The following is a 25,177-nucleotide window of genomic DNA, read 5'->3' as shown; positions in this document are numbered from 1 at the left end:
AGGATTGTCAGAATCAACCGGCGTAGTTTTGCTTTACAAATATGTTAGCTTTAGGCAGACATAGCAATATTGGCGTGAAAACTGCAATTATCGTCGATGAAAAGTATTTTTCTTTATAAACAACAATATTTGGAGCTTTCCAGTCTGATGTAAACTTTTGAACCTGTGGTGAAATCACAACTGAGAAAAAATATAGTTTTTCAAAAAATTAGAAATGTTTGAAAGTTGCTTTGGAAAATACCAAAGGAAAAACATTTGAAAGATCTTGCTGAGACTCAGTCATGCAAATGTTTAAAAAAAACCAACAAAATGCAGTATTTAAATGTCCAGATGCAAAAATGCTTATTCAATTTGCCATCGCATTCATAATTTTACAGTATTGGTTATCTCAACAAGTACCGACAACGGTAATTTAAAAATATAATATTTATTATTATTATTACTTCTTAAATTTTCAATAAAACCGACATAAAATCTATTTGGAGAATTAGCAACTGCAGGAATCAAAGTAAAATGGTTAACAATAATCAAAGTTAAAAAAAAAAACTTGAAACAAATCCTATTGGACAGAATTTTTTCACAGCAAAAACCATTTGTGCATCTATTAATTGCTAGCACAGTATTCGGAAATGTGTAATGTTGTGATTACAAACATATTAATGATCGTTGAAAAAAACTTGATCATCGTTAAAAATTACATTACAAACAAAGTATCAAATTAAAAGTGGAACTACTAACGAACTGAATGAAATCTCTCTTATGAAAAAACAACGACCCGCAACATCGCATTGTAGGAAATTAGAAATATACATTTTCGTGATGTATTTGGTTCTAGAAACCATTTGAAAACTACATCATATTTATGAGTACGAGTAAGTGGAACGGAAAAAGAAACTAGAGAAACGTATAAGTTCTGAGAGCTCGTTTCTCCCGCTTTTAATCCTAATGGCAAAAACCGACAGTTTTTGAGAACATTCAAAAACCCATTTGGCAGTCTTGGTTTCCAATAAGTAATCCACCCAGAAAACTCATAAGATTTACGATTTTCTCAGAAATGTTCCGTGTTTCTCAAATTGGAAAGTATTTAAAACACTATAAAAAGATCGAAGTGAATAAAGTAGGGCTTCCATGTGAGAGCGGCGCGGCGGCGGCGCCTCACGCCGGCCTCACGCCGACCGGCCTTCGCAGTTATATTTTCATTCATTTGTCAAATTTTGTTCATTTCGATTGATATTTCATACTAAAATGCACGACAAAAAACACATGTACCAGAGATTGTTGAATACAGATATAGATGTAACCAAAGAAAATGTGTGTTCCATTTCAACCGAGAACCCTAACCCATTGTTCTCTTCCTTTTGATTTAATATTTTAAACCACTAGAGTTCAACTTTCTAACTTTTGACCTTTACCCCTTTCTTCACAATTTGATGTTCGGTCAACCATCCGAACCTTTTTCTTAATTCATTGAGCTTGGAGTTTAAAACTCAAACTTCGGAGATAAGCGAATCATCTAATCACAAATTCAAAATCAACCGTTTCCAACAATCCTATTCTCTTTCACTCCTGGTTTAAAGTTTGAAATCCGCTGTAATTTGTGTCCGAAGAGTGACACTTATCCTTCACAAACTCTCAGATATTACATTTTGAATGGCCAGTTGCGTATTGCAATGTATCATTTCGAGATACCGCTGACCAGGGCGGCTCGTGTTTGCCCTTGTCGTCGCACTTTCATTACTACCTTCGCTTCTTCTTACCCCTGCCGCTCAAACTGCGTGTTTCCACCATGAAACCTATACTTTTACCACTTCTATTTTTGTACCTCACAGTATCTCAGCCAATCTCGGTGGTTCGAGAGCCGAAAGCACGAATTGTGCCAGAATTAGATATTATCTACGTGGAATGGCAATCAGGATCGCAATCACAAAGTAAGAACAATTTTTTGCAATAAGTTAGGACATAAGACTTTAGAAACCTTTCTTCAATTGCTTCCCTAATGTGGAAAGTGGAGGCAGTTTTTTCAGAAGTTGAGTAAGTATGTACAATATCTTTAGATATGATAATTTAAGCGTTCCGAGTTAAGCTTGTCAATGAAATGAATCTCCAAAGCATTGATTTTTTCTTTTCAAATTTTCTTATCACTTCCGATAAAATAACTGATAAAATTTGAACAATTCAGCATTTTTGTGAGAACAAACAAACAAAACCTAGTTTTCAGATACAATGTACACAGTTCGCCATAAATCTGAATCAGAACAAGCGGCTTGGAAATATGTAAAAACTGGAGAATCAAGTGTTCGAATCCCTTTGGGAATCTACAATGACGGCGATAGTGTTCACATTCAGGTAGATTTAATTTTGGAAAAAATATGATATCCACTTAAAAATAAAAATGTAATTCAATGTGCCAAAATGTAAGGAAAATGTATGAAATCATGCAAAATTTTCCGCCTTCCGAAAAAATGAAAAATCACCGCCGCTTTTAACAGTTTGACCTAATTTCACTAAAATCTAAATATAGACAGGTGTGCGAGGTATGATTTCATTTGTTTTTTTCTTGATTATAATTTCGATAATTCATTATTTGTATACCCGATTGACTCACTGACAAATATTTCTTCAATACATTTCTTTATTTTTTTCCCTGACAGACAATTGAACTACCTTCAGACACACGCCCACAGCTAATTTAAATTTCAGATAAAAACAGAGAGAGGAGCTCAAATAGTGGAGGACTGGACTACTGAAATTGTTGTAGACGTCGCCAAAAAGGTCAGTCATATGAAATAAAGAATAAGTGGAAAATTAATTTGAAAAATAGGAAACATAAAATATGACGAAATGTGGCCCAGAAAATTTGTAAAAGATAACAACTTAAAAAATAAACAAAAAATATTTTTCTTGATTTGAATTTCCGTTTTTCTGTTTTTCAGAGTCCGACGAAAAAGTCAGTTTCCCTTTTTTTTGAGCTCCCAAACGCATTTCCTTAAATAAAACTTTGTCAGAATACTGAACGTCAACAGGATGCTGACTTCCCTTAAGAACCGATATAAACTATATTGATAGAATAAAATTGAAAAGCTTTAAATTTATAGTCTAATAGATTTTTGGTTCAAGATAAAACCAAGACTCACCAATATGCCAAAAAACAGAGGGAAATATGTATCGAGACAAATATACCCAAAAAAAGAAAAGCCAAGAATTTGGAGTATTCTAATAAATAGTTCTGCAATTTGTAAGGTACTACATTCATTTAAAGTCGTTCTCGTCTTTTTAGGAACGTTTTGTCAACGAACAAATAAACTATCAATTTCAAAAGAAAATATAGAGAAAACTTTGAAGGCAGAAAACAAAATATCCTCTAGGAAAGTAACCAAAAACTAAAATGTGTTTTAAAAACTAATGAAAACAATGTGATTTGAGAAAAAGAAATAGCAGAAAAAAAGAAAATGTACACGCAAAGTTCAATGAATAGAACTAAAAGCTATTCTCAGAAAAATTAAGGATCATATCAGTCTTACAGACATTGTCAAAAATTCATTAGAGTGGAACGAAAAAAGGAAATGAGAAGGCTGTTGACGTAGTTCAACATAATTTTTTATTTATTTTGATTTTTTTATTTTGATAACTATAATAAGACGTTGAAAAACTAAATTTAAGGTTAATTTTTTTTAATTCAAAAAGTATAAAAATAGGTAATTACAGGCGTTTAAAAACACTCACAGTTGATGAAATATATTATGAAAGTTTTAAAATAAAGTTGCTCATTTGGACTGAAATTTAAAAAACATGTTTCAAAAAATATGGGAATATTTTTTCGGTGAAAAAAATAAAAAAAGCATCTGAAAACAAAATGTTACGTGTTCAAGTTCATTTTCCCAAAGTTCAGTTTTCAATCAGTTTTCAAAAATGAAGTAGAGGTTCTGAGAAAATCATTGAAAACTCTTTCAAGCACATCCCAACTTTTTCGCACTCTAGTTTTTTCACAACTAAAAACTAGAAAATTTTATAATTATGTTAAGCAAAAGTTGAGCACTCAGTGTAAAATAGAATCAACGGGTCTACTCTTGAAAATGTTGTACTGTTCCGAAGTTTTCACAAAATTGCAATACTAAATTCTTACTGCGATCCGGGAATTTCTGGCCACTGTGACTGTACCAGAGACTAATTTTAAAAACCAAATTAACTTCATTCTTTCACATTCATTATCTCACATAAAAAATTCAGAGTGTTCGATCTGCTCCAAAGCGTCTCGCCCCGCCACCTTCTCAGCCAATTGTTCAAGCTCCCGCTCCTGCTCACCACGCAAATCACCATGTTCATCCCCATCCGCACCAACAACAAACCCCAGTACAACCACAAACTCATGGACAACATTCTCAAGGTCATCATCAGGTTCCAGCGCAATCCCCGATTGCTCCGGCTGGTCCGATTGTGAATACACCGGGATCCCTCGTGCCACCTCTTCATTTTACCGCTAATATAATGAATCCGACAACGGTACAACTTAAATGGCAACCTGCTATGCCAGGAAAACAGCGTAAGACTCTTTGATTTTCAATATTGAAGAACCAGCCAACTGGATATTTTAGGGGGAACACTCAGATTATATGAGAAAATTGAAGCTTTTCTTTCATTTCCTCCTAAAAATGTAAGAACGGTGAAGTGTATGAACCAACGAGCATGGTTAAATGACTAGGCACAAGAAAATACTTTGCGACCAAAAATCCAAAAAAATTTTCACCTCTGAGATAGTTCCTGTTTCCCCACTCGCCCACCACAAAATACTTCAGATGAGAGTAAAAAAGCACAATATGGAAAGACGAAAAAGACACGTCTCTTCCAAGAAAAACCGTGTCGACGCTGAATTTTAAATTATATAAAGACCTCCAAGTGCTTCAAAAACAGCGGAGCAAAAAAAAGATACACATACTAGAAATCTTCATGAAGGTTCAAGGAAAAACATATCCTGCCCGTGAACAACGAGGGAAGTCTCGCATTTCCAAGTGAAGTGAACCAAAGCTACCCCTGTTCAATATTGACGCGTTCTTTTTCATTTTCAATCTTTCTGAACAATTTACAACAATAAGAATAATTTTAAGCAGAAGATGGATTTGTAGTTCACAAGAATGTTAACAATTTTGTTAGGATTTTCTAGGAAAACATTAGGAAATGTTACTTCGATGGGAAAGCATTAACAAACTTAAAATGGGTTCTAGGAAATTTCAGACAAACTTGTATTAGCCTCTAACACTTGATTAGTTTGGCAGAATTAGAAAAACACAAAAAAGCTGTAAACCATGAAAAAATGTAAATAGACATAAAAATATAGTATTTTGCAAAATGTTCGAAATCCTTAATACGTTAGATAACTACGTCAGTAATTTTTGAAAATAAAAGTAATTAACATTTCTTGGAACATGTGCTAACATTTTGATATTGAAATGCAAACTTGTCCAGTTTTTTACGGAAATTTACTTTGAAAAGAATAAAATGGTTTTACACAAATTCTATCTAGAATTTCAACATTTTTAAAATTGTTCTTCATTGCACGTCGGAAAGGTATAGAAAATCAAAATAGGCTCCTAGTTTTTTTGTTGATATTTTCACTTTTGAAGTAATCAATAATATTTCTATGTTTTCATAGAATCTAATACTTTTGATTCAAAATTTTTGTAGAAGAAAGAAAAATAAATTTAACTTAGAATACTTAAGACTTGATAGATGTTCCTTCTCCAGACAAAAAACTAGATTAAGAAAATATGATCAAATTCCTAAGTATCTCTTTTACTCAAGTTTTCGTCTATTCGTATTTAAAGGAAAAATATGAACTAAAATTCAGAAATAGTGAACTGTGCAAGGGAGTTACCTCTTTAGTAAAATGAAAATAGCAAAAGAGAACGGATAGCGTCAGTGGTGAGATAGATAGTTTCTGAATTATTCAAAGAGTGGAAAGCTAAATGTGGCAAAAACGGAGCAGAAAAAAGAGAGGAGGGCAAAACAGGACGGAGGCGAAATTGGATAATGTTTCTGAAGTCGGGGCTGATATTAGAGATGCACTCAAACGATTGCTTAATTGGGCATTCAAAAAAGTAAAGTGACGATATACTTTGAGAGACTACTGGATAGTTGAACTAGAGAGCAAACAGTTAATGACTCTGCTCAGAAAATTTACTGCATTTTCATTAACCGAGACTTAATAAGTTTCAACTTCAAAGACCAGGTTCTAGAATCATTTTTGTGACAAAGTAATGAACTAAAACAAACATTCACGAGGTTGGATATTCTGAAAATAACAAAGATAAAATCGGATTTAATTTTTGACCAAAAACAATAGAAAAATTATTACAGATATTTATTATTTGGTGAATGTAAAACAACTAACAACGTCTTCCGGAAGTACTCTCCAAAACCAACAGGTGACTATTTTCAAGTTTAAAATTTACACTTTTCAACACTATTCAAACATTGAAAGAAGCAAAAAAATGTTTTTAGTATTAAAATGTGTATTTAAAATATTTTAGAGTACCGTATATCCTCTATTCGTTTTGCACCCCTTTGCTCAACTTTGACAGCTCATATCTCATTTTGTTTTAAACATATAAATAATTAACAAATTACATACCATAGAAAAACATCTAACAAATATTTTATCAGTTGACAACTCTTCTATAGAACAAACGACTACTGAGATATGAGTTGCCAAAGTTGAGCAAAGAGGTGCAAAACTAATAGAGGATATACGGTATTTAATTTAGTGAATGTTAAATTCTGAGAACAATTTTTCGTTTTAAAAATTTTCTGTCTTGTTTCGTCTCATAATATTTTCAAAAAATCTATGATCAAGAACAAATAAAATTGTTTTTGTTTTTGAATAATCTCCACAAAATCTTTAAAAATTGTCAAAATACATACAAATTTCAATTTCTTTTGTTAATTTTTTGACAATAACTAACACCTAGAAAAGTTACTGCACAGCCACAGATTAAAATCTATTATTTTCACCGGCTTTTTAGATAATAAAACACTGATTCATTTTTCAAAAAGTCAAAAATCTTTCTGAATTTCAGATTAAAACTGCTGCAACCAGCTTTACTTTGGGAAAGATGATAGCCGGTGAAAAATATGAGATGACGATCAGAAGCGCGACAAGCCAAGACACCATTTCGAGTACAGCATCTATCGTGGAAATCACTATGCCAAGAGGTACGAATAAACAAAAATGGACCGGAAAAAAACAACTGTGAACTAATAAAGCCCTCATCGCGTGACGACAAATGTGTTATTAAAGATCAAGAGTCGGTTCATGGGGATAATCCATACCAATTCTACTGAAATAAGATGGTTTCTAACAAGGAACGCTTGTGTTGTCTTGATGACGAACTGTTACTTAACAAAAGCTGTCTAGGGACTAATAAGAAAATGCAGAGAAAAAATAGTGTAATAAGAAATTGTTGTTGAAGAAAAGTGCATTTGTCTGCTCACCATGTACTATTAAAAATTGAAACAAAATGTAATAAGAAATTTGCGGATAATTTGAATGTTCAGCTGGAAGTTTTCTTGCAGAAACCTATGTAGACAAAAGTTTGTAATAGATGGATATCAAAATAGCTTTTTAACAGAAACCGTTTATGCTTATAATAAATAATTCCGAGTAGATTGACTGGAGTCGACTGGAGTGAATTATATTAACAAAGTAGCACATAACAATTAAATTTTCAAGACCTATAAAGATAGAAAAGTTGTGAAAGTTTTTTGGATGAAAAAATGAACGACATTGACACACTCGAGACTACTTGCGTTAATCGCATGTGTTTTTTTATCAGTCTACGAAAGAGATGATCCCGCATAAGCAATCTTAAAAAATACATTTGTCTATTTCCGCGATATTTTTTTCACACACGGATTCGTTATGATTTTATTTCAAACTACTCCTCACTGAAGGTTCTCACTGAAGTTTTAACACAAATATTTTCGTCTTTGTTTCTGTCACGATTATCCATTATTTTGAGAAAATTGGTTTTGCAAAGTCAGACGCTTGTCTTTTTTGAATTTGTTCTCGAATAGCCGAAAATATATAGGGTGACGGATGTGCACAATGTGTTGAAGTTGAGAAACTATTTAAAGGACGCGCAGATTGTTAGTGTATTAGGAAACTGAAAAATGGTTTAAACATTTAAAGTTATCTTCTAAACCATTTTTGAGAAATCACTTGTAACTTTTTAATAAACAAACATTCAAAAAAGTGTTTATAAACCCAAAATACAAAACGTTTGGCTGAAAACATTTAGAGAGGCCAGTGTGAAAAAACTAGCGATGAACTTGTTCGACAGAAAATGTGCCCGGGTGGTTCAGCTGAATGAACTTTTATTTTGGGTTGGCTGAAAAGTTAGAAACGCGAGTTAGAAGATCTGAATGCAACTTGAAAACAACGAAATGTGAAAATAATCCATAAAATATGATGGATTTCAGAAGATGATTATTTCGAAATTGGAAATCTTATTATCAGCTCTCATTTCCGGACTGCAACTCAAGGCATTGTCAATCTAACATGGGAAGTGCCGCCAACAATGCAAAACAAAATTGTTGGTAAGTGAATCATTCTCGAGCATAAAAGTTATATTCATTTAGCTCATCACCTTGAAGGCTTTCCTCAATATCACAGTTAATGCAACTAACACCTACATATAATAATGCTTTGATATTAATTTTCAGCATACAATGTGGAGTATTCTGAAATGGGAAACAGTAGATACTGGCAAAAAATTCAATTCCATGGTGCATCCTCGTCTGCAGCTCTGCACCATTTGAAAAGGTTGGAAAATTTCATTAACACTTTGGACCTAGAGCCTATGTTGGAAACAGACAAACACTGCCTAATTTTACTGAAGAAGGAAGAATGAGAATAACAAACGCTTCGAAAAACAAACATTTTAGAATTTTTTCGTTGTTTCCTGGTTCGAACGGACCACAATTCTTTTTACTTCAGCACCCACATATGCATCTCATTAATTAAATTTTTGAGCTTGCCAATTGCTACGTAAATGCGTTAAAAAGTAGAACATTGATTTTTACTATTCATAAAAGTATGGGAAATGAATGGACAGAAAAACGGAACAAATAGAAGAAGAAGGAAGCAAGAAGTTAAAAATTCATACGCGACAAAACACTTTGTTTCCGTCTTTTTATATTGAACACGTCTATATATCTGTGCAGACGGGAAGAAAAATCGTATTCATGTGATTTAATTAACAAGAAAAGTGGAATATAATGAAAAGGGGGAATAATTTGTATTTCCAACATGAAAATTCACAGCGGGTGAGTGGGTGAAAAATAATTAATTGAAGCTATTAAAACGTTTCAAGAAGCGTTTTTTTATTTGAAAACTGTGTATATAAAAATTAAGAGTATGCATTTTTCTAGAATTTTAATGATTTTTTGTTTATGAAAAATTATAGCTTCTGGCAATTACGTCATTATACCATTTTGGAAGAAGCTTTTGATTGGAATAGACCAACCCAACTTTTTTTTCAGCAACACTGAATACCTTTTACGAATTAAAACAACACTGGCCAATAATATTGTCACTGAAAGCGGACAGTTCCGGTTCCGAACTCCACGAGGTAAGGGCACAATCAAAAAAAAACGACAACTGTTATGGAAGTAAAGAAATGAGGGCTGATGCAGATCACAAATCTGCATTTTTCACCAGTATATATGTGAAAATGCAAAGTATTTAGTAGTCGACACATTGTCCTCTCCTATTTGTTTTGTTTTCTAGGAAAACATTTGGTAAACGGATGATTTATCTGCGGAATGACAACTATTATGACACTAATGAAAATGAACTTTAAAGATAAATGTCATCAGAAAAAATGTTTACAATGTTCAACGCCAATGTGTATGAATGTCGCGAAAATTTGAGTTTAAAGAATAAAAAACTTAGAAATAATTTACAAATGTTTCCAATTTTAATTTAAACTCACTAACAGTAACATTTATTAACCATTCTTTCAAAGATAGCTATTCTCAGATAATGTGGAAGAAACAGCACTGAAAAATGTTGATTTTCAGTGGAAACCAACCCAATTAACAAAGTCGATGTGATCTACTCTCACGATGTGAATTCAGTTAAACTGCAATGGATGCTAGAACCACATATTCGACAGGAAAACGTGGCCGGATATGATGTGTACTTAAGTCAGGATAAGGTGAGAAAACTAGACCCATTTATATGTAAATTTGGGAACAAGGGTCAAATAAACATATTTTTGACATTTCTTCCTAAAATTTTTGATCAGCTCTTTTGGGACAAGGAATGATAGGAAAGAGAAAAAAGTGAGAGGATTGCTGTTGCTAATCTCAAATTGAAGACAAAGTTTGCATTAGACACTATTTCAAGACGTGATATAATCCGTGGCCAATAACTAGTCAGCTTTTCAGAAAAAAAAACTTCAATTCAAAAATCTTTGTTACCCTACAATTAAGCTGAAAAGAATGAAAACAAACAACCCAGTAAGAAAAATAACTGAAACATGCAATTAATCTGATCTCACTGATCGCTCAAATTGGAAAAATATAAAGAACAAAATGAATTTCAAGAAAAATAGGTAACGGAACAAAAAAGGAATACAGAGTAGGAAAATAGGAAAAAGCGAACGAAAAACTTTTTGTTAAAAAACAATTCTAGATGGATGAGATCGAAGGTGCGGGTAATGAAATAGAAAAATGACAATAGCAAAAAATAATTTTTCTCCGTTTGTTTCCTCCTTTGGAAAACTTAACTTCTTAGACAAAACTCAGTTTTTCTTTCTTATTTTTAAACCCAAAACATATATATGGTTTTTTTCTCAGCTCAATTTTCAAATTATTAAGTTTACATTCCTGCCAAAACTTCCAATTTTTTAGTGATCAGTAATTTGCAAAAATAAGTATTAAATGTAAGGATTAATCTGTTTTGGTAATTTTGAAATTATTTATGCTTAAGAAAAAACAGATGCAATACTGATAGCATTATTACAAAAATATAATCAAATTTTAAAACTAGAAAACAATTAACTTTTGAAAAAGTAATCCATACGAAGTTAGCGACCGACTAAAATTATTTGATAAAATATTATTATTTATTTTGAAATAACAGAAGAGGTCCACACAAATTGTAAAATAATTTTCTACACTACTTTAGGGTAATAAAAATTTTTTCTCAATTATTTAAAGTATTGGAACGTTGTTGACAAATGTCAATCAACTTGATTACGTGTTCGCAAAAAGTCTGTGTTCAATTCTTCAAAGGAACTTAAATTTTATTTTCTAAAGCACGTCTAAAATGTACTTTTCATATACAAATATTTTTAAAAACCGATCAACCAAAATTGGTCCAGCAGCAAAAATCCGGTGCGGTTAAATATAACAATAACGTATTTTTAGTGTACATGTACTAATATAAAAACGAACTGTTTCAAATATAAACAAATCTCAATAAAAATGAAAACCAAATCAATAACAATCTATTTATAACAATTTCATTCCGAATGACACTTCATGTTTAGAAAACCTATACTTTTCAGGACCTCCCGGACTCTCAATGGAAACTCGTGCGGCTCAACAACAGAGAATCGCATCTTTCGCTGGAGGATCTCAAAAGCTCAACCATCTATTTTGTTCGAGTAAATGTTCGGAACACTGACGGATCAGTGATCCGTGCTCCGTCTGTTTACAGATTCAAGACAATTGGTAAGCATTTATGTGTGAACTAAATATCAAATGGGGTTGAGTTTGTGTGTATATCAGTGTGGTGGGAATATTGTGATTCATTACACAGAAAAAATGCCTAAAAAGAAACTGGTATCTTTGCATTGAATACTGAAAGAAAATGCAAAAACTTTGCGAAGAGAGTATAAGATTAAAAACTGAATTTAGAAAACGGATGTTAGGAGGATGACTCGTTCCTCTCTCCTCCCAGACAAGCGTTCTTCACTTGAGCTTAATATATTTTTCCTCGCAGTTTTTCGCTAATTTCTCTAAGAGAACTTAAGATGTAACTGAAGAGAAAGACGGAACCTTAGTTTAAAAACCTCTTGTGCTTATTCTGATTTACTTCCAGATTGGTCAAACACTAACCCGAATGCTGATTTCAACCCGTTTGACGACTAACCAACTAAAAAACATGTGTTTCTGCTTTGACTGTGTGTGCATGTATTAATATACATATAACTTAAACATAGAAGACTGGGGGCAAAAGAATATGAATTACTGATTAAAACAACTGCATTTTGTTTGTTTTTGTAAATTGAACTTGCAAAACTAGAAAACTACAATTCAATTTCGGTTTTCCAGTGTTACTAAAATATGCGTAAATTAAAATTTTGTAAATTTTTATTAGTGATTACAAAAACATTTAATATTATTTTTCACCGACAGAAAAATTTTAATTAATTTATTGCGGAATGCTTGAATATAATAAGTTGACGCTATACATATTCAAATATACCTCAGTTCTTCTCTACACTTTTCTTTGATTCTACCTCATCACTTTGCTTGTAACTAACTTTATTTTAATAAAATATATTATAATGGACTCACCCTAAATGCAGATAACACCGACGAAGAGGAATTCGAAGGAAATTCGCTTGCATATCGCAATGTTGCTCCAGGAGAAGTTGAAATTCGTTGGACATTCCCAAAAAGCATACTTGACAGTGTCATTGGTAAGAAAAGTAGACTATGTGTTGGATGGGGGGGGGATGTTCTGTAGAAATGAGTGGCTCACTCGGAGAAAACACCCAAATCCCATTTTCCATTACATGTCTTAACGACAACGGGGCGTTGCCTACGTGCATGATTTAATGGATATGTACATGTGCTTCCTTTTTTTTCACAAGAGATCACATGTTTTGTTATTTTTTAGGCGCAACTATTCTATACACAAATCGCAAAGACCTCACTCCCGAACAATGGCAAAAAATTGAAATTGAAGATTCAAAAAATGTATGTGAACTGAGATAATCACACCTAAATTGCAACGTCTAAACATTTTCAGACGACAGTTTTGCTCAAACACTTGACTGAAGGAGTGAGATATTCCGTTCAAATTATCCCAAGACTGTACACCGGAGACTATGATTTTGAATCAAGAGAACTCTTTGAGTTCAAGACGGATAAAATGAGTAAGTCAATGAATAGAAGCCAACAACAATGTAAAGATATTAGATATTGTTAATCAAAACACAAATAATAAAAAAACAATATTAATAATTATGAATTATAATGCCGAATGAGGATATATCAATATTAGGAAAAATGGTTGCATTGGCTGAGAAAAAAAACTTTAAACCTTTAGTAACTGAAATATCTTTATCAATGATTCACAGTAAATCACATCTCTAGAACTGAATTTTTTACAGAACTGCATAAATAAGTATTTTTTACTTAGTTTTTTATACTTCTTTTGACTTCTTTTAGTGATACTTCTTGTGCTAGTAAAGTGCGTTAGACAGAAATTTGGCACGGGATATCTGAAAAGATCCGATGGATGTCAAAACTACGGAATATCATAACAATGTTTCGATATTCTTAGTAAACGTTAGGTAATTATCACTGACAAAGGGCAGGCACAACATAGTCAGTATTTTTTGAGTTTAATTTTTTTTCAAATAATCAAATATTATTTAAGAAAAAATATTCAGAAGAAGAAAAACATTTTTTTTTGCGGAACCTAGAAGATCCTTGACTTTTAAACCCTGCTTGTGGACTTTTGTGTTGCAAAAAGTTGGAGAATAATTTTTACAGCTCGTGGAGTCACTCAAGGATCCGATGTACGAACACTAACAGGACATCCACTAGCTGGTCCACATTTTGAACAGATGTCCCATTCAGAAGCGGAATTTATGCGCATTGTCAGCTGCAACCCCGACGAAATAAAGGTCAGTGAGTAAATGTTTCCTGTTTTGAGAAAAGTGTTCATGCAAATCAAAACGAAAGGCTTCACCAAATTGTGATGTCAAAAGGAAACTGAACTTTTTTGGAACAGAATTTTGAAGTGCTCGTGCTAAAAAAAACGCGTAACTTCTTCCCGTAAAAACATGTTTTGGGAGAGAAAGTTCAAATTCACATTAACATGTTCACTCATATATTTCACCTGCTCATTGGCCTCTTATTTTCAGTCTGGCTGCGCTTGGGATGAAATCTGTATTAATCGAGTTGAAGATCGTAACAAAGGATGGTGTATTTCAAATACTCTCCGGGACAGCATCCTGAACTCCTAAGTTAAACCTCATAGGTCCCTTGATACTCATAATTTAAGTTCGACTGAACTTCCTCTCCTGGCCCCCTCAAACAATGGGTGGTTTTCAGTTTTTATGAACAGTTTTTCTAAATTTGTGATGTAGTTTGTTACATTTTATTCTGACATTTTTCTGTGCGTGTGCCTTTTTTCTCTCTATTCTCCTTTTTATCAACTGGAAGAAAATTACAAAACAAATCAAGAATCAACAATTTTAAGGGTGTGGTGGTAGTAAATTTCAAGGGTGTGGTGGTAGTAAAAGGTTATCAAGCTATCATAGATAACATAAGCATTCCGGAAAGGCTTGCAATTCCAAAAAATTTAATTGACTTTGAATATCAGCTCCATAAACACATGTTCAGTGATGTTCACAAAATGCAAGTAATTCCCATTATTCTCAAGTTCTAGATCATTTAAAAATGAGAGCAATGTATATATAATTAGTGCTCTAAAACCGTTACGTAGATATTTATCTATTCAATAATGAATACGTCGGCCACTTATTAATTTGGCATCCTGAGGCAACTTTCTGCCAGTAACCTGGAAAATTATTTAGTGCCACTAAACTATGTTGATCATCACAAAATTCGACAGGGATTATTTAACATCCGTGTAAAGTGAAAGAATTTTGACAACTTTCAAGCTAGTGTGTTAGAATCCTCTCATTTCAGATTTGTCAACTGAACTCTTTCAAATCGGCTCAATTGATTGATTGTGATAGTTTAGGCCTGTTAGCGAGGATGCCCTCGTCGGCAGGACGAAGGACGTACTAGTTCCTTCTATTTAACAGCCTAGATAACATGAATTCCACTTACGTAGTTTCAACCTATTCTCTGTCACAAACCACGTTCAAATTAAACTACAGTTTGAGTACATTTGGTTCCTGTGATAGATAAATTTATTTCGTATTAGTCATGAAGTTTGCACCAAAAATCATAAATGACTGGAAATGTAAACAAATGACTAGAAAAGGTACACTTATTGTGAAAACGTCAGCGACAAAGAAAAAAATGGAAATAAATATTGCACGTTCTTTAAGACCAACATTTACATATGACGGGTGATGATGGTTAGACTTAAAGCGGCATAATAGCTTCAAAATCCTAGGTAGTTAAAAAAAAATATTCAGAATAAGAAAATATTTTTTTTAATAAGAAATCTGCGTTTATCTACCACTGTGAAACCTCAAACAGTTTGGTAATTTTGTGAAGAGAGCCACAAAGTTTGCTTGGAAAATAGTGAAACAGGAACGGACAATCTTGTTTTAAGATTTTACAGTGGAAAATTTTTTCAAAACATTCGTTTAATTTCTGATTTGTTTTGTTCTTGCGTTCAGTTTTAACAAAACACACATTAAAAAAGTTAAAAGTTAAAAAGTTAAAAAGTTAAAAAGTTAAAAAGTTAAAAAGTTAAAAAGTTAAAAGTTAAAAGTTAAAAGACACTGCATTAATAGTTTAACAAGACTTTTGTACTATATCATACTTTTTGTTTTGAGTTTACTCGTTAAGATGAAGCTTTGTCTTTTCAATTCCCCATTTAATTTGAAATATTCATCATAAAAAATCTGGAAGTGCAATATGAAAAAGATTGAATCAGCAAGATTGACGGAGATCCATTGAAATTTGGCACAATAAAACAGAAAAAAATTAAAATATTTAAGTGAGAAAGTAAAACCCAAAAAAATACACTGGATAAATCTACTGTTAAAGAAAATGGCAAATTATTGAAAGTGGAGAGATTCTAGAGAGCATTAAAGATGAAACAATAATAATTGAATGAAACTGTCTTAAAATTATGAGGCATTTGGAGTATCATCACATATGTATCAAGCTCTCTGCTCGACTGGGTGGTCCCGTGCATCAATGGCTTCAAGCCCAAGAATCCTCTTCGCTTCTTCAATATCAGGACCTCCGACTGCGTACCTGAAATATTTGTATGATCAGGTTTTTAATTCAAAGAAATTATAGCGACACCCAGAATTCTCTTTAGCGGGGTATCTCTGGTGGTAGAAAAACTCATGTGGCACTGTGTAGGTGCCACTATCCCTATCCACCACAAGGGAACAAAACAGATATGCACTACATATTTTTGGTAGAGTTAGAGCACTGTAGACAACAGTTTAAATAGTTGTGAAAACGTACATTTTGTAGAAGGAGAATGTTTTCAAGTTAACATATTTGGGTCTATCATCCTTATTTTTTCTCAAACTGAAAATGTTTAGAAATTAAATATTTGTTGCAATAGTGTTTTACCAGGTGTTTATGAATCGGCAAAGTGGATCCGTATAGTGCAGGTTGTGCATATTTTGTAGAAGTATTGGAGAATCTCCGTTTACAACCTGAATATATACTTAAATTATGTATTAAAGTTAGAATAAAACACTTACAATTTCAATATGTTCCATTTGATTACTCCAACCTCTGTAAGGATACACTCCAGTTGCGATTTCGTACTGTAAGACAAAGAAAGTTTCTCAAAGGCTGAGCAAAGTTGAATAACTCACCAAGGTAATTCCTAACGACCAAACGTCAGATCTTATATCATACTTGTCCATATTTTCGATTCGTTCCGGCTGAAAAAATTAAATGAAAAATTCAAATTTCAACAACAAAGTACCGCGAGATATTGAACACAGCCAGCTTCAACAGTTATTGCATAGGATCCAACAAGATCTCCGCATATTCCAAAATCGCAAAGTTTTACATCACCAGCTGCATTGATCAGAATGTTTGATGGTTTCACATCGCGATGAATTCTGTTGAGTTTTCTTTTGAGGTAATCCAAAGCGTCTACAATCTAAAAATTCCCAAACAATTACCATGCAGATTTGATTCTCAAAGCTACTCACACAAACTGTAATATGCCCAATGATGTTTTCATTCAGCCGACTTTTTTTCACCGAGTATACCCGTTTGTAAAGAAAGTCTATCGAAATGTCCATCAGTTCCATACAAATCCAGCAATCACCCTGAAAATATAATGTTGAGATTGGTATTCGCTACAATGAAAAAAAAAAACAATTTGCTAAATGTATTGGAAAAAAGTCGAGCATCAGATGCAAGAAGAGTAGAATTTTTCAGGTTCAAATAATATGATTCAAATGCATTTAAATTCAATTTTCGAATACTTACCTCACTGAAGCATGCTCCAAAAAACTTTACAATGTTTGGAACATTCTCGGACTTCATGTGGGTGTCGTGTTCTTTGAGCAGACGAGTCTGGTCGCAAATGTTGTTGTATCGTATTTTCTTAAAAATTTGAAGAATATTATGTTTTTTCCGTTATTCAGAAATACCTTAACGGCGATAAGTCTTCCACTTTCGTTGTGTTGCATTTTATGCACAGTTCCGTAATATCCAGCTCCAACTTGGCTCAGATGACGTAAATTTGTGTGATTGAACGGATAAAGATGGGCGTCGTCAGGAAACTTTAGTATGCCAGTTGACATAGAACGCCTTTAACAAAAATTATGGATGAATAATTGAAATATTGGATGAATTGATATTTTTAATACTTTTTTGCTGTTTTAAAAATCAATAAAAACTAACAATGGATTTTCTTCCGCAACAGATCCGTCGTTACTGCTAAGAGATTCAAGAGTTGGTCGATTGGCCAAAAACACTGGACGAGCGAACATGGGAAAATCTTGGTCATCGCCGTGGTCCATTTTCTAAAACTCTTTTGGTTCAGCGTACTCAAGAGAGCAAATCGATGAAGAGAATGATAAGAAGAAAGAAAACGGAGGAAATTTAAATGAAAACTTTGCGCTCATATCAGTTCAAAGCTAAACGTAAACAGCGTTTTGTTTCAATAATTTCATCAATATCAAAACGAAGGAAATTAAATGTGATTGAATTGAATCTGAGCAAACATGTAATGACATAAAATATGGGAGTTGCTGGTTTTACACAGAGATAACTGTTGCGACGATAACATACAATGATGTTGTATAAGTAACATCCTAAATGACATCGTAACCGGAAATTTACGCAAACCATAGAATGGTGATAAGTTTTGCAATGAAAGCCAATATGCATTTCCGCTGTAAATTAGTGTTGGTAAATTAGTTTGAAAAATTGAGATTTGCATTTTTTTTTTTGCTTTCTCAAACCAATCACACTTTTATCAACAACGAGTCAAAAAAAAGTGCAAAAATGCCTCGAAAAGCAAATAGCAAGAATGAAACATGAAGTTTATTTGTAAAACCTTGACCAAAAGTAAAACTGTTGAATGAATCATAAAATGTTTCTACGTGTGACATCACAATAACGTGTGTGGTTGTGTATTAGGAAAGCTATTTTAAAAATTTAATAATATTGAAGAAAGAAAGTTTAAGAGTTTGGGGCACATTGAATGTTTTTCATATTATTTTTCACTTTTTTTTTTGATTTCACGCATTTTATTCTATGTTTATATTTGAAATAATAAAAATATGTTTCAAAAACCAGGTTCAAATTTTCAAAAGAGTGTTTTTTTTTCAAAAGACTCGTTTTTTTCGAAATTGAACATTGTTTTAACATTGGAGTTTATATTGTATAAATGTTTTATATTACAATTTTAATAAGAAAACTATTAAAAAAAAAAGAATAACTATACGATCTTAATTCTTCATCAACATCTCATCATCGAATCGGAATGGTAAAAACACAATTTAAGGGCTTAACGAATAAAAATTAAACACATTTCTTAGTGTAAAACAGTTTATTAAAAGAATTAGAGTTTGTTGCAAAATGATTGTTACTGATTAGAAGAACCATGGTGTGTGTTGAGATCAAAAGATGGGAAGCTAGCACAATCGGAGGGAAGAGAGAGAGAAAGAGTGAGAAAGAGAGATGATGAGAAATAAACACGACAATACCAAAGCGTCGAAATATTTTAACAATGTAGAGCTCTGAATGGGATGGGTGAGATGGACGATTGGAATTATCCAAAAAAAATTAGTTGGATTCACTATCACGGAACAAATTATTATTGTGCGTCGGGAGAATAGGAAAATGACAAAAATTGAGTAAGCTGCGAAGAATATTTTGAAAAACAATAATATGAAAAACGAATCGAAGAATTTTCAAAGAAATCAAAGAAGTAGTTTGAAAATTTTGAAAACCTGGCAAAAAATACAAAGATCTACAAAAACATGATAAAATTGGAAATCAGTAAATATCTATCCTCTGTGGTCGACAGGATGATTTCTTGTGTCAATTGCTTCAACTCCAAGAATTCGCTTAGCCTCTTCAATTTCGGGTCCGGCAACTGCGTATCTGAAATTTAATACGTGATATCTGTTAAATGAGAAAATAAAAAACTCACATTCTATAAAAGTCAAAACTCTTCAGAGTATCATATTTGGGCCGATGGCGTCTGTCTTTAGTTAAGCTGAAGAATTTCAATACAAACTTTGCCAATTATATGTTACAAAAACAAACTCACCAAGTATTGATAAACTTGACAAGCGGCAAACTGTAATGGAAATCGTCGCTGTCTGGATGTAGAATTGGAGGATCACCGCTTACTACCTAAAACATGTTTTTCTACAAATAGCGCAATGATATAGATAATAACTCACTGTAGCAATCTGATCAAAAAGTGAATTCCATTCTTGGTAGGGAAATTTTCCTGTTGCTATTTCGTACTAAAAATTTTGTTTGTGGATTTTTGAAAACAGAAAAAAATTACCAAAGTTATTCCCAATGACCACACATCCGATCTCACATCATATTTGTCTGAACTTGTAATCCTTTCGGGCTGAATAAAAACAAACTCAACATATGTTCGAAACTTGTCTATCATATTTTGCTAATTGTCCACCAATTTACAATTCTACCTTCTATCATTTTTTTTAATTTCAAAAAAATAAATATTTTCGAAACCCGAATTTCCTAATTGTAGTAACAATGTAGAAGAAGAATGCAGAACAGCTAAAGGTTTGGTTTAGACTTTTTTGAACAAATGTTAAAAAAATTATTAGATCTTTATGGAACACACTCAAACACTTACTGCAAGATACGGCTGACAACCGGCGTCATGAGTTTTCGCAAATGATTCTTCTAACTGCCCACAAATACCAAAATCGCAAAGTTTCACTGCTCCAGTTCCGTCTACAAGAATATTGGAGGGTTTCACGTCTCGATGAATAATTTTTAATTCTTTCTTCAAATAATCCAATGCATCTACAGTCTGTAAAAATATAAATACTCCAAATTATTATATAATGTTAACTCACGCAAACTGTGATATGTCCGACGACATTTTCATTCAGCCGACTATTTTTCACCATATATACTCGTTTATAAAGAAGGTCCATCGAAATGTCCATCAGTTCCATGCAAATCCAGCAATCACCCTGTAAAGTTTGAATTAAAAAAAACTGAAAACAAAAATATAGATATACGTTTTACTATTCACCATGACGCAAACAAAATTTTTGCTTTAATTGAAATCTGTTCTTATACCCACCTCGCTGAAAATCGCTCCGTAAAACTTCACGATATTTGGTCCTTTCTCGGATTTCACAATTGTGTCGTGCTCTCGAAGTAAGCGGATTTGTTCTCTATGTCCAATGTTGTTGCATCGTATCCTCTGAAAAAAACATTGTTTTTCACAAAACAAATTATTGGTCAAACCTTCACAGCTATCAGTTTTCCAGTTTCTTTGTGACGCATTTTGTAAACTGTTCCAAAATTGCCGTTTCCAATTGCTCCAAGATCTTGTAAATTAGCGGAGCTGAATGTGTATAAATGTTCGTCATCAGGGTATTTTAATGTGCCTGTCGAAAGAGAACGTCTGAAAACGAGAGGATTACTAATGACTAATTGAAAAAAGGAAAAAACACTCACAACACACTTTCTTCTGGAAGCGTCTTCTCATTTCCGTTTACCGAAAGTGATGTGGGACGTGTTGACAACGAAGTCGGCCGAAGGGACATTGAATTGCGTAAATTCTCGTCATCTTCTTGAACCATTAACTCTGAAAATGTAAAAATAAAAAACAGGAAATAAATAAAATTATAGAAAGATTAAAATCAAAATTTGATCAGAGCAAATAGGAAAATGCGTGAAATCTGAAAATTGAATAATGGAGTCAAGCATTTTCAATGTACTAAAAAAAGTAATGTTGTCATATTGAAGTATTGCGTGAATTAAGACCTAGAAATTTGAAAATGTTGAATTGAAATTTCAGCCCACCTAAATTGTTGACAGGTTTTTTTTGCCAACTATTCCTTTGTGATATTTTCAAAGTAAAAACAAAATGAATGTTGTATCTTTTGTGTTTAACGTGTGTTACAATGAGAAATGTATGTTTGAGAAAGGAAACAAATGAAAGTTCACAATCACCACAGTACAAAAAACGAAACAATTACATTACTTTTTCACTTTGACAAAATAAGCCAGAATAAAGCTGAATTAGCGTGGGAATCAGTCAATAATTGAAATGACTCTGAGCAAATATAATACAACCATACACAATGACGTATAGCAAGTTTGATGAGAAAAAGGTTGGAAGCCCTTGAAAACACAATTGAAACCTTGGAAAAACTGTAAGGAAACATTTTTGAAATTGAAGAAGAAAAAACTTGAAGAAAAAATCGTGAGGTCGGTCAGCAATAGTTTTAAGATTTTTGTAAAAGATGACCACGTCTTTGTCAAACTGAACACTTGAGTAACCTTCAGGACCAGTTTTAGAAAAAAACGGTAGGTCGTTGTCTTCGGAATTGTTTCGGATTTCAATGGCCTTGTTTATTTCACGATTAATAATGCGGGAAATTATATATACTTTTAAGTGAGTTTTTGTAAAGTAATTTTTACAATGTTTATAATTCCAAGATTCTGAATAATCATTTTTAGTATTTTGTGTTTGAAATAAAGTGACACCAAAAAATATTAATAATTTTCTACAAGACTGATGCTAACATTATGACACTAGCTGCAAAATGATGAAATGTGAAAAGGAAGTTTTAAGCTTTGCTCTTTTTGTGTGCTAAGTTTAGGAATAATCTACGTCACGAGGATGAAATAGTAATTGACGTAGCTAGTAGCAGCTCATGTAGTGTAAACATTTCTGTTTTATGAGTTGACTGTCAAAGTTGGAGATGAATCATGCAAGATAGATAAAGAGAGAAAGGGAACACAAAAAAATCAAAATCACTGACAGAGAAGAAGAGACAAAAAACGTTTGAAAAATGAGTAGTCAATAAAAATGGAAGCCGGCGAGAAAACCAAGGGATGAGTGAAACGGAGAAAGGAAAACATTTGAGGGAACTCGGAGGAACAAGAAACCGAGGAAGCCTACCGAGACGAGAATCAATAGAGAGATGACATAAAACATAGAGAGTGGTCGAGAAATAGAATCGCGGGAGTAAGAGAAAGAGGAGAAGAGGGCACGCATGAATGGAAGAAACAGGGAGGCAAACGACCGATAGTTAGTGGAACTGGACACTACTACTTGCGTACGTCTTCAGTATATTCTCGCACTTCTTATATGACCACCACGCTAGATTGATTTAATCGCTGTGTCCCGCTGCAGTTTGTTTTCTTCGACACCTTATATTGGTTACTCGAGCATGCACTTCGGTTGCTAGGCGCGAATTATTGAAACATATTGTTTATGTACTTGAGTATTGCGGCTTGATTGAGTTCGTTTTTATTTACTATGACAGGTGGAGTGGGGAAACGGGTGGTTTGATATAAAATACTTGATGTAGTCCAAAAAGAGTTTTTCAATGGCTGTTTAAAATTGAAATTGAAGGAAATTTAGCTAATACCACCAATTTTACTAAGTTACCTGTGTATCATAACCGGTAAATGTATTTTTATTTAACAACTTTCTTTATTTTGAATATTTGTGTTATTTACTCCACGATTATTGTTAATTTTGGTACTTTTTAAGTTGATGAGTTCACACAAATTGGCAATTCAGATTTTATACACTCGTCATTGAAAAAAACCTGAATGAATTCAAATATTGATTAAATTAATATAAATATCCCACAGCGGAAAAAAATGTTTGCAATTTTAGAGATTTAAGCTAAATTACATTTTATCTTTTCAGTTCGGACTAGCCACACATTTGTTATATACATTTTGAAGGAATCCCGAAAATGTTGTATTTTTTGACTATTTTGAATTCTGTTTAAGAATTCGAATAATTTGATGCTCTAGAGAAAATTCCTTAAAATATTTTGTACTAAACCTTGAAAAATGATTAGGGATTGAAAAAAAAAAGAATTTTCAGATTTTATTGTAAAAAAATAAACTAATTCATTAATTTTTTTTTTCTTTTCATTAATATTATGCATAGTGCAATAGAATATGTGATAAACAACGTGGAATTGTTTCAGAAAAGTGACATCATTTTTTTCTAACTAGAGACAAAAGATGACAGGTGAACGAAACAGAATAAACCCCACAACACTCGAGTTTCTTCATAACTTTGTACCTGAAGTTTGGCTACAGTTTGAAGAACTACAGAAACTAACAGAAAAAAAAGAACAAACAGTCCGAGATTTGAAAAATAAGAAATAAAACGTGTCCTGCGTCCATTTTAAACACAATTTATGGTATAAAGAAAACGATGACGTAGAATAGAAATGGAGCGACAAAACAAAACTAAAGACAAAGTGGGAGGCAGCGTAGATGGTTTTTTTACATTGAAAGAAGACAATTAAAAATTTTATAAATTCTATCCAATGTTTTTGTGGAAATAATCCAAATATTTAACGCTCGTTATATGTAATATACTCAATGTTTCGTTTCAGTTCATCAATACATCTTGGAATACAAATGAAAATACCTGAAAATTTGAAGATGAATATACTTAAAGTCAATTACATTTCAGACGTAATCTGCCTGTGTTTCAGCCTGTTCTCGTGATTTGGATTTTGCAAGAATGAAAAAAAATGGAAAAAGAATGAAAAAGATGATGAATGATGAAAAAAAAATTCAAATATAACAGTGGTTTGTATGTAGTGGATTATTATTGTATTTTCAAGCGAGCAACTAATTTTTGGAAATATTTACAACTTTAAGTCTCAAACTTTTGAATAAGCATACATTCCTTACTACTTTATTTTGTTGTCATTTCCCTTGAGATTTTGCGTTTTTCCTTACTTCTTCTCCGCCTTACCCATTCATTCTTCTACCAACTTCAGCACTAAATCATAGGACGAAAAGCTCATTCGATTCTTTTCCACACAACATTTTTCTATTTTCCGGAAATGAAAGATGGCATCCCAAATCTAATCCCAAATCCCAAATCTTGGCCCAGTTATATTTTTCAATGATTGTAATAATGACCTGGAAAGAGAAAGAACAGCAGGTGTTGTTGTTTCGTGAAGCAGCAAAACTAAAATAAAAAGATATGAGGAAAAAACTTCTGCGAGAAAAAAAGAACGATGAAGACACATTTTTGTTCCCTATTCAACGGTTTATCTTCAACTTTTTGCAGAATTTTATGTAAAGGATAAACTTCGTTGGTTTTCAAATGAAGAAAAGCAAATGTCAAAAAAAGAAGAAATATACATAACGTCATTTTAACATGCTCAGCAAAACTCTTAAATGGAATGCAATGCGTTTTTTTTTTTGCGTCTGTTTCCTCCAAAAAATTATTTTCATTGAATCTTCAACTAAGCGAGTATTGGATGTGGGGAAAATGTTTGGTAAAGAAGAACAATGAGAAAAGAAAGTTAATCTATGGAAAAAAAAAATCAAAATAAGGCGACGTCGGAATAACAGACAACAAATGAAATAACGTCTTTTAAATAGATTAATTTAGCAGGGATTGTAGCTATGGTTACATACGAAAAACAAATTCTGATAACATAAAACTAAATTATATACATACTACAAAAACTCAAACCGTTATAAAATTAATGTGTATGAGAAACTTTTTTTTCCGCAGAAA

General features: G+C 32.6%; 3 protein-coding genes across 4 annotated transcripts; 1 reads left to right on the top strand and 2 right to left on the bottom strand.

Moving 5' to 3' along the window:
• The first annotated feature begins 1,674 nt into the window (after positions 1-1,674).
• On the top strand, positions 1,675-14,493 carry ZC374.2 (Fibronectin type-III domain-containing protein). Its single transcript, NM_001375107.2, has 16 exons — positions 1,675-1,928; positions 2,219-2,346; positions 2,701-2,772; positions 4,228-4,540; positions 6,352-6,419; positions 7,071-7,206; positions 8,473-8,589; positions 8,716-8,815; positions 9,535-9,623; positions 10,075-10,211; positions 11,568-11,733; positions 12,594-12,707; positions 12,908-12,987; positions 13,040-13,166; positions 13,789-13,922; positions 14,163-14,493. Exons 1-16 carry the CDS (start codon positions 1,787-1,789, stop codon positions 14,262-14,264), a joined length of 2,025 nt encoding a protein of 674 aa, NP_001361837.1. The 5' UTR covers positions 1,675-1,786; the 3' UTR covers positions 14,265-14,493.
• A 1,322-nt stretch (positions 14,494-15,815) lies between these two features.
• sek-6 (mitogen-activated protein kinase kinase) lies at positions 15,816-17,950 on the bottom strand (the record flags this gene model as incomplete). 2 transcript variants are annotated; one of them, NM_077282.4, is made up of 10 exons in its annotated part: positions 15,816-16,203; positions 16,423-16,488; positions 16,534-16,619; positions 16,668-16,733; positions 16,785-16,853; positions 16,898-17,077; positions 17,130-17,249; positions 17,413-17,529; positions 17,577-17,736; positions 17,830-17,950. In NM_077282.4, the coding sequence occupies 10 exons, from the start codon at positions 17,946-17,948 to the stop codon at positions 16,107-16,109; spliced, it is 1,080 nt and encodes a 359-aa protein (NP_509683.1). In that variant the 3' UTR covers positions 15,816-16,106. The 2 variants fall into 2 exon arrangements, with proteins under 2 accessions (NP_509683.1, NP_001391086.1); NM_001404204.1 differs by lacking the exon at positions 16,423-16,488 and having other exon boundaries at positions 15,817-16,203; positions 17,830-17,948.
• A 1,019-nt stretch (positions 17,951-18,969) lies between these two features.
• Positions 18,970-21,244, bottom strand: mkk-4 (MAP kinase kinase mkk-4). Its single transcript, NM_077281.7, has 10 exons — positions 21,115-21,244; positions 20,902-21,061; positions 20,735-20,857; positions 20,502-20,621; positions 20,276-20,455; positions 19,955-20,023; positions 19,845-19,910; positions 19,709-19,794; positions 19,589-19,654; positions 18,970-19,539 (listed from the first exon to the last, which is right to left on the bottom strand). Exons 1-10 carry the CDS (start codon positions 21,237-21,239, stop codon positions 19,443-19,445), a joined length of 1,092 nt encoding a protein of 363 aa, NP_509682.1. The 5' UTR covers positions 21,240-21,244; the 3' UTR covers positions 18,970-19,442.
• Positions 21,245-25,177: the final 3,933 nt, after the last annotated feature.

The sequence above is a fragment of the Caenorhabditis elegans genome, chromosome X (genome assembly GCF_000002985.6).
Source record: "Caenorhabditis elegans chromosome X".
Lineage (NCBI taxonomy): Eukaryota > Metazoa > Nematoda > Chromadorea > Rhabditida > Rhabditidae > Caenorhabditis > Caenorhabditis elegans.
The sequence above is the reverse complement of the archived record's forward strand: the minus strand, read 5'-3'. Positions and strand labels throughout refer to the sequence as shown.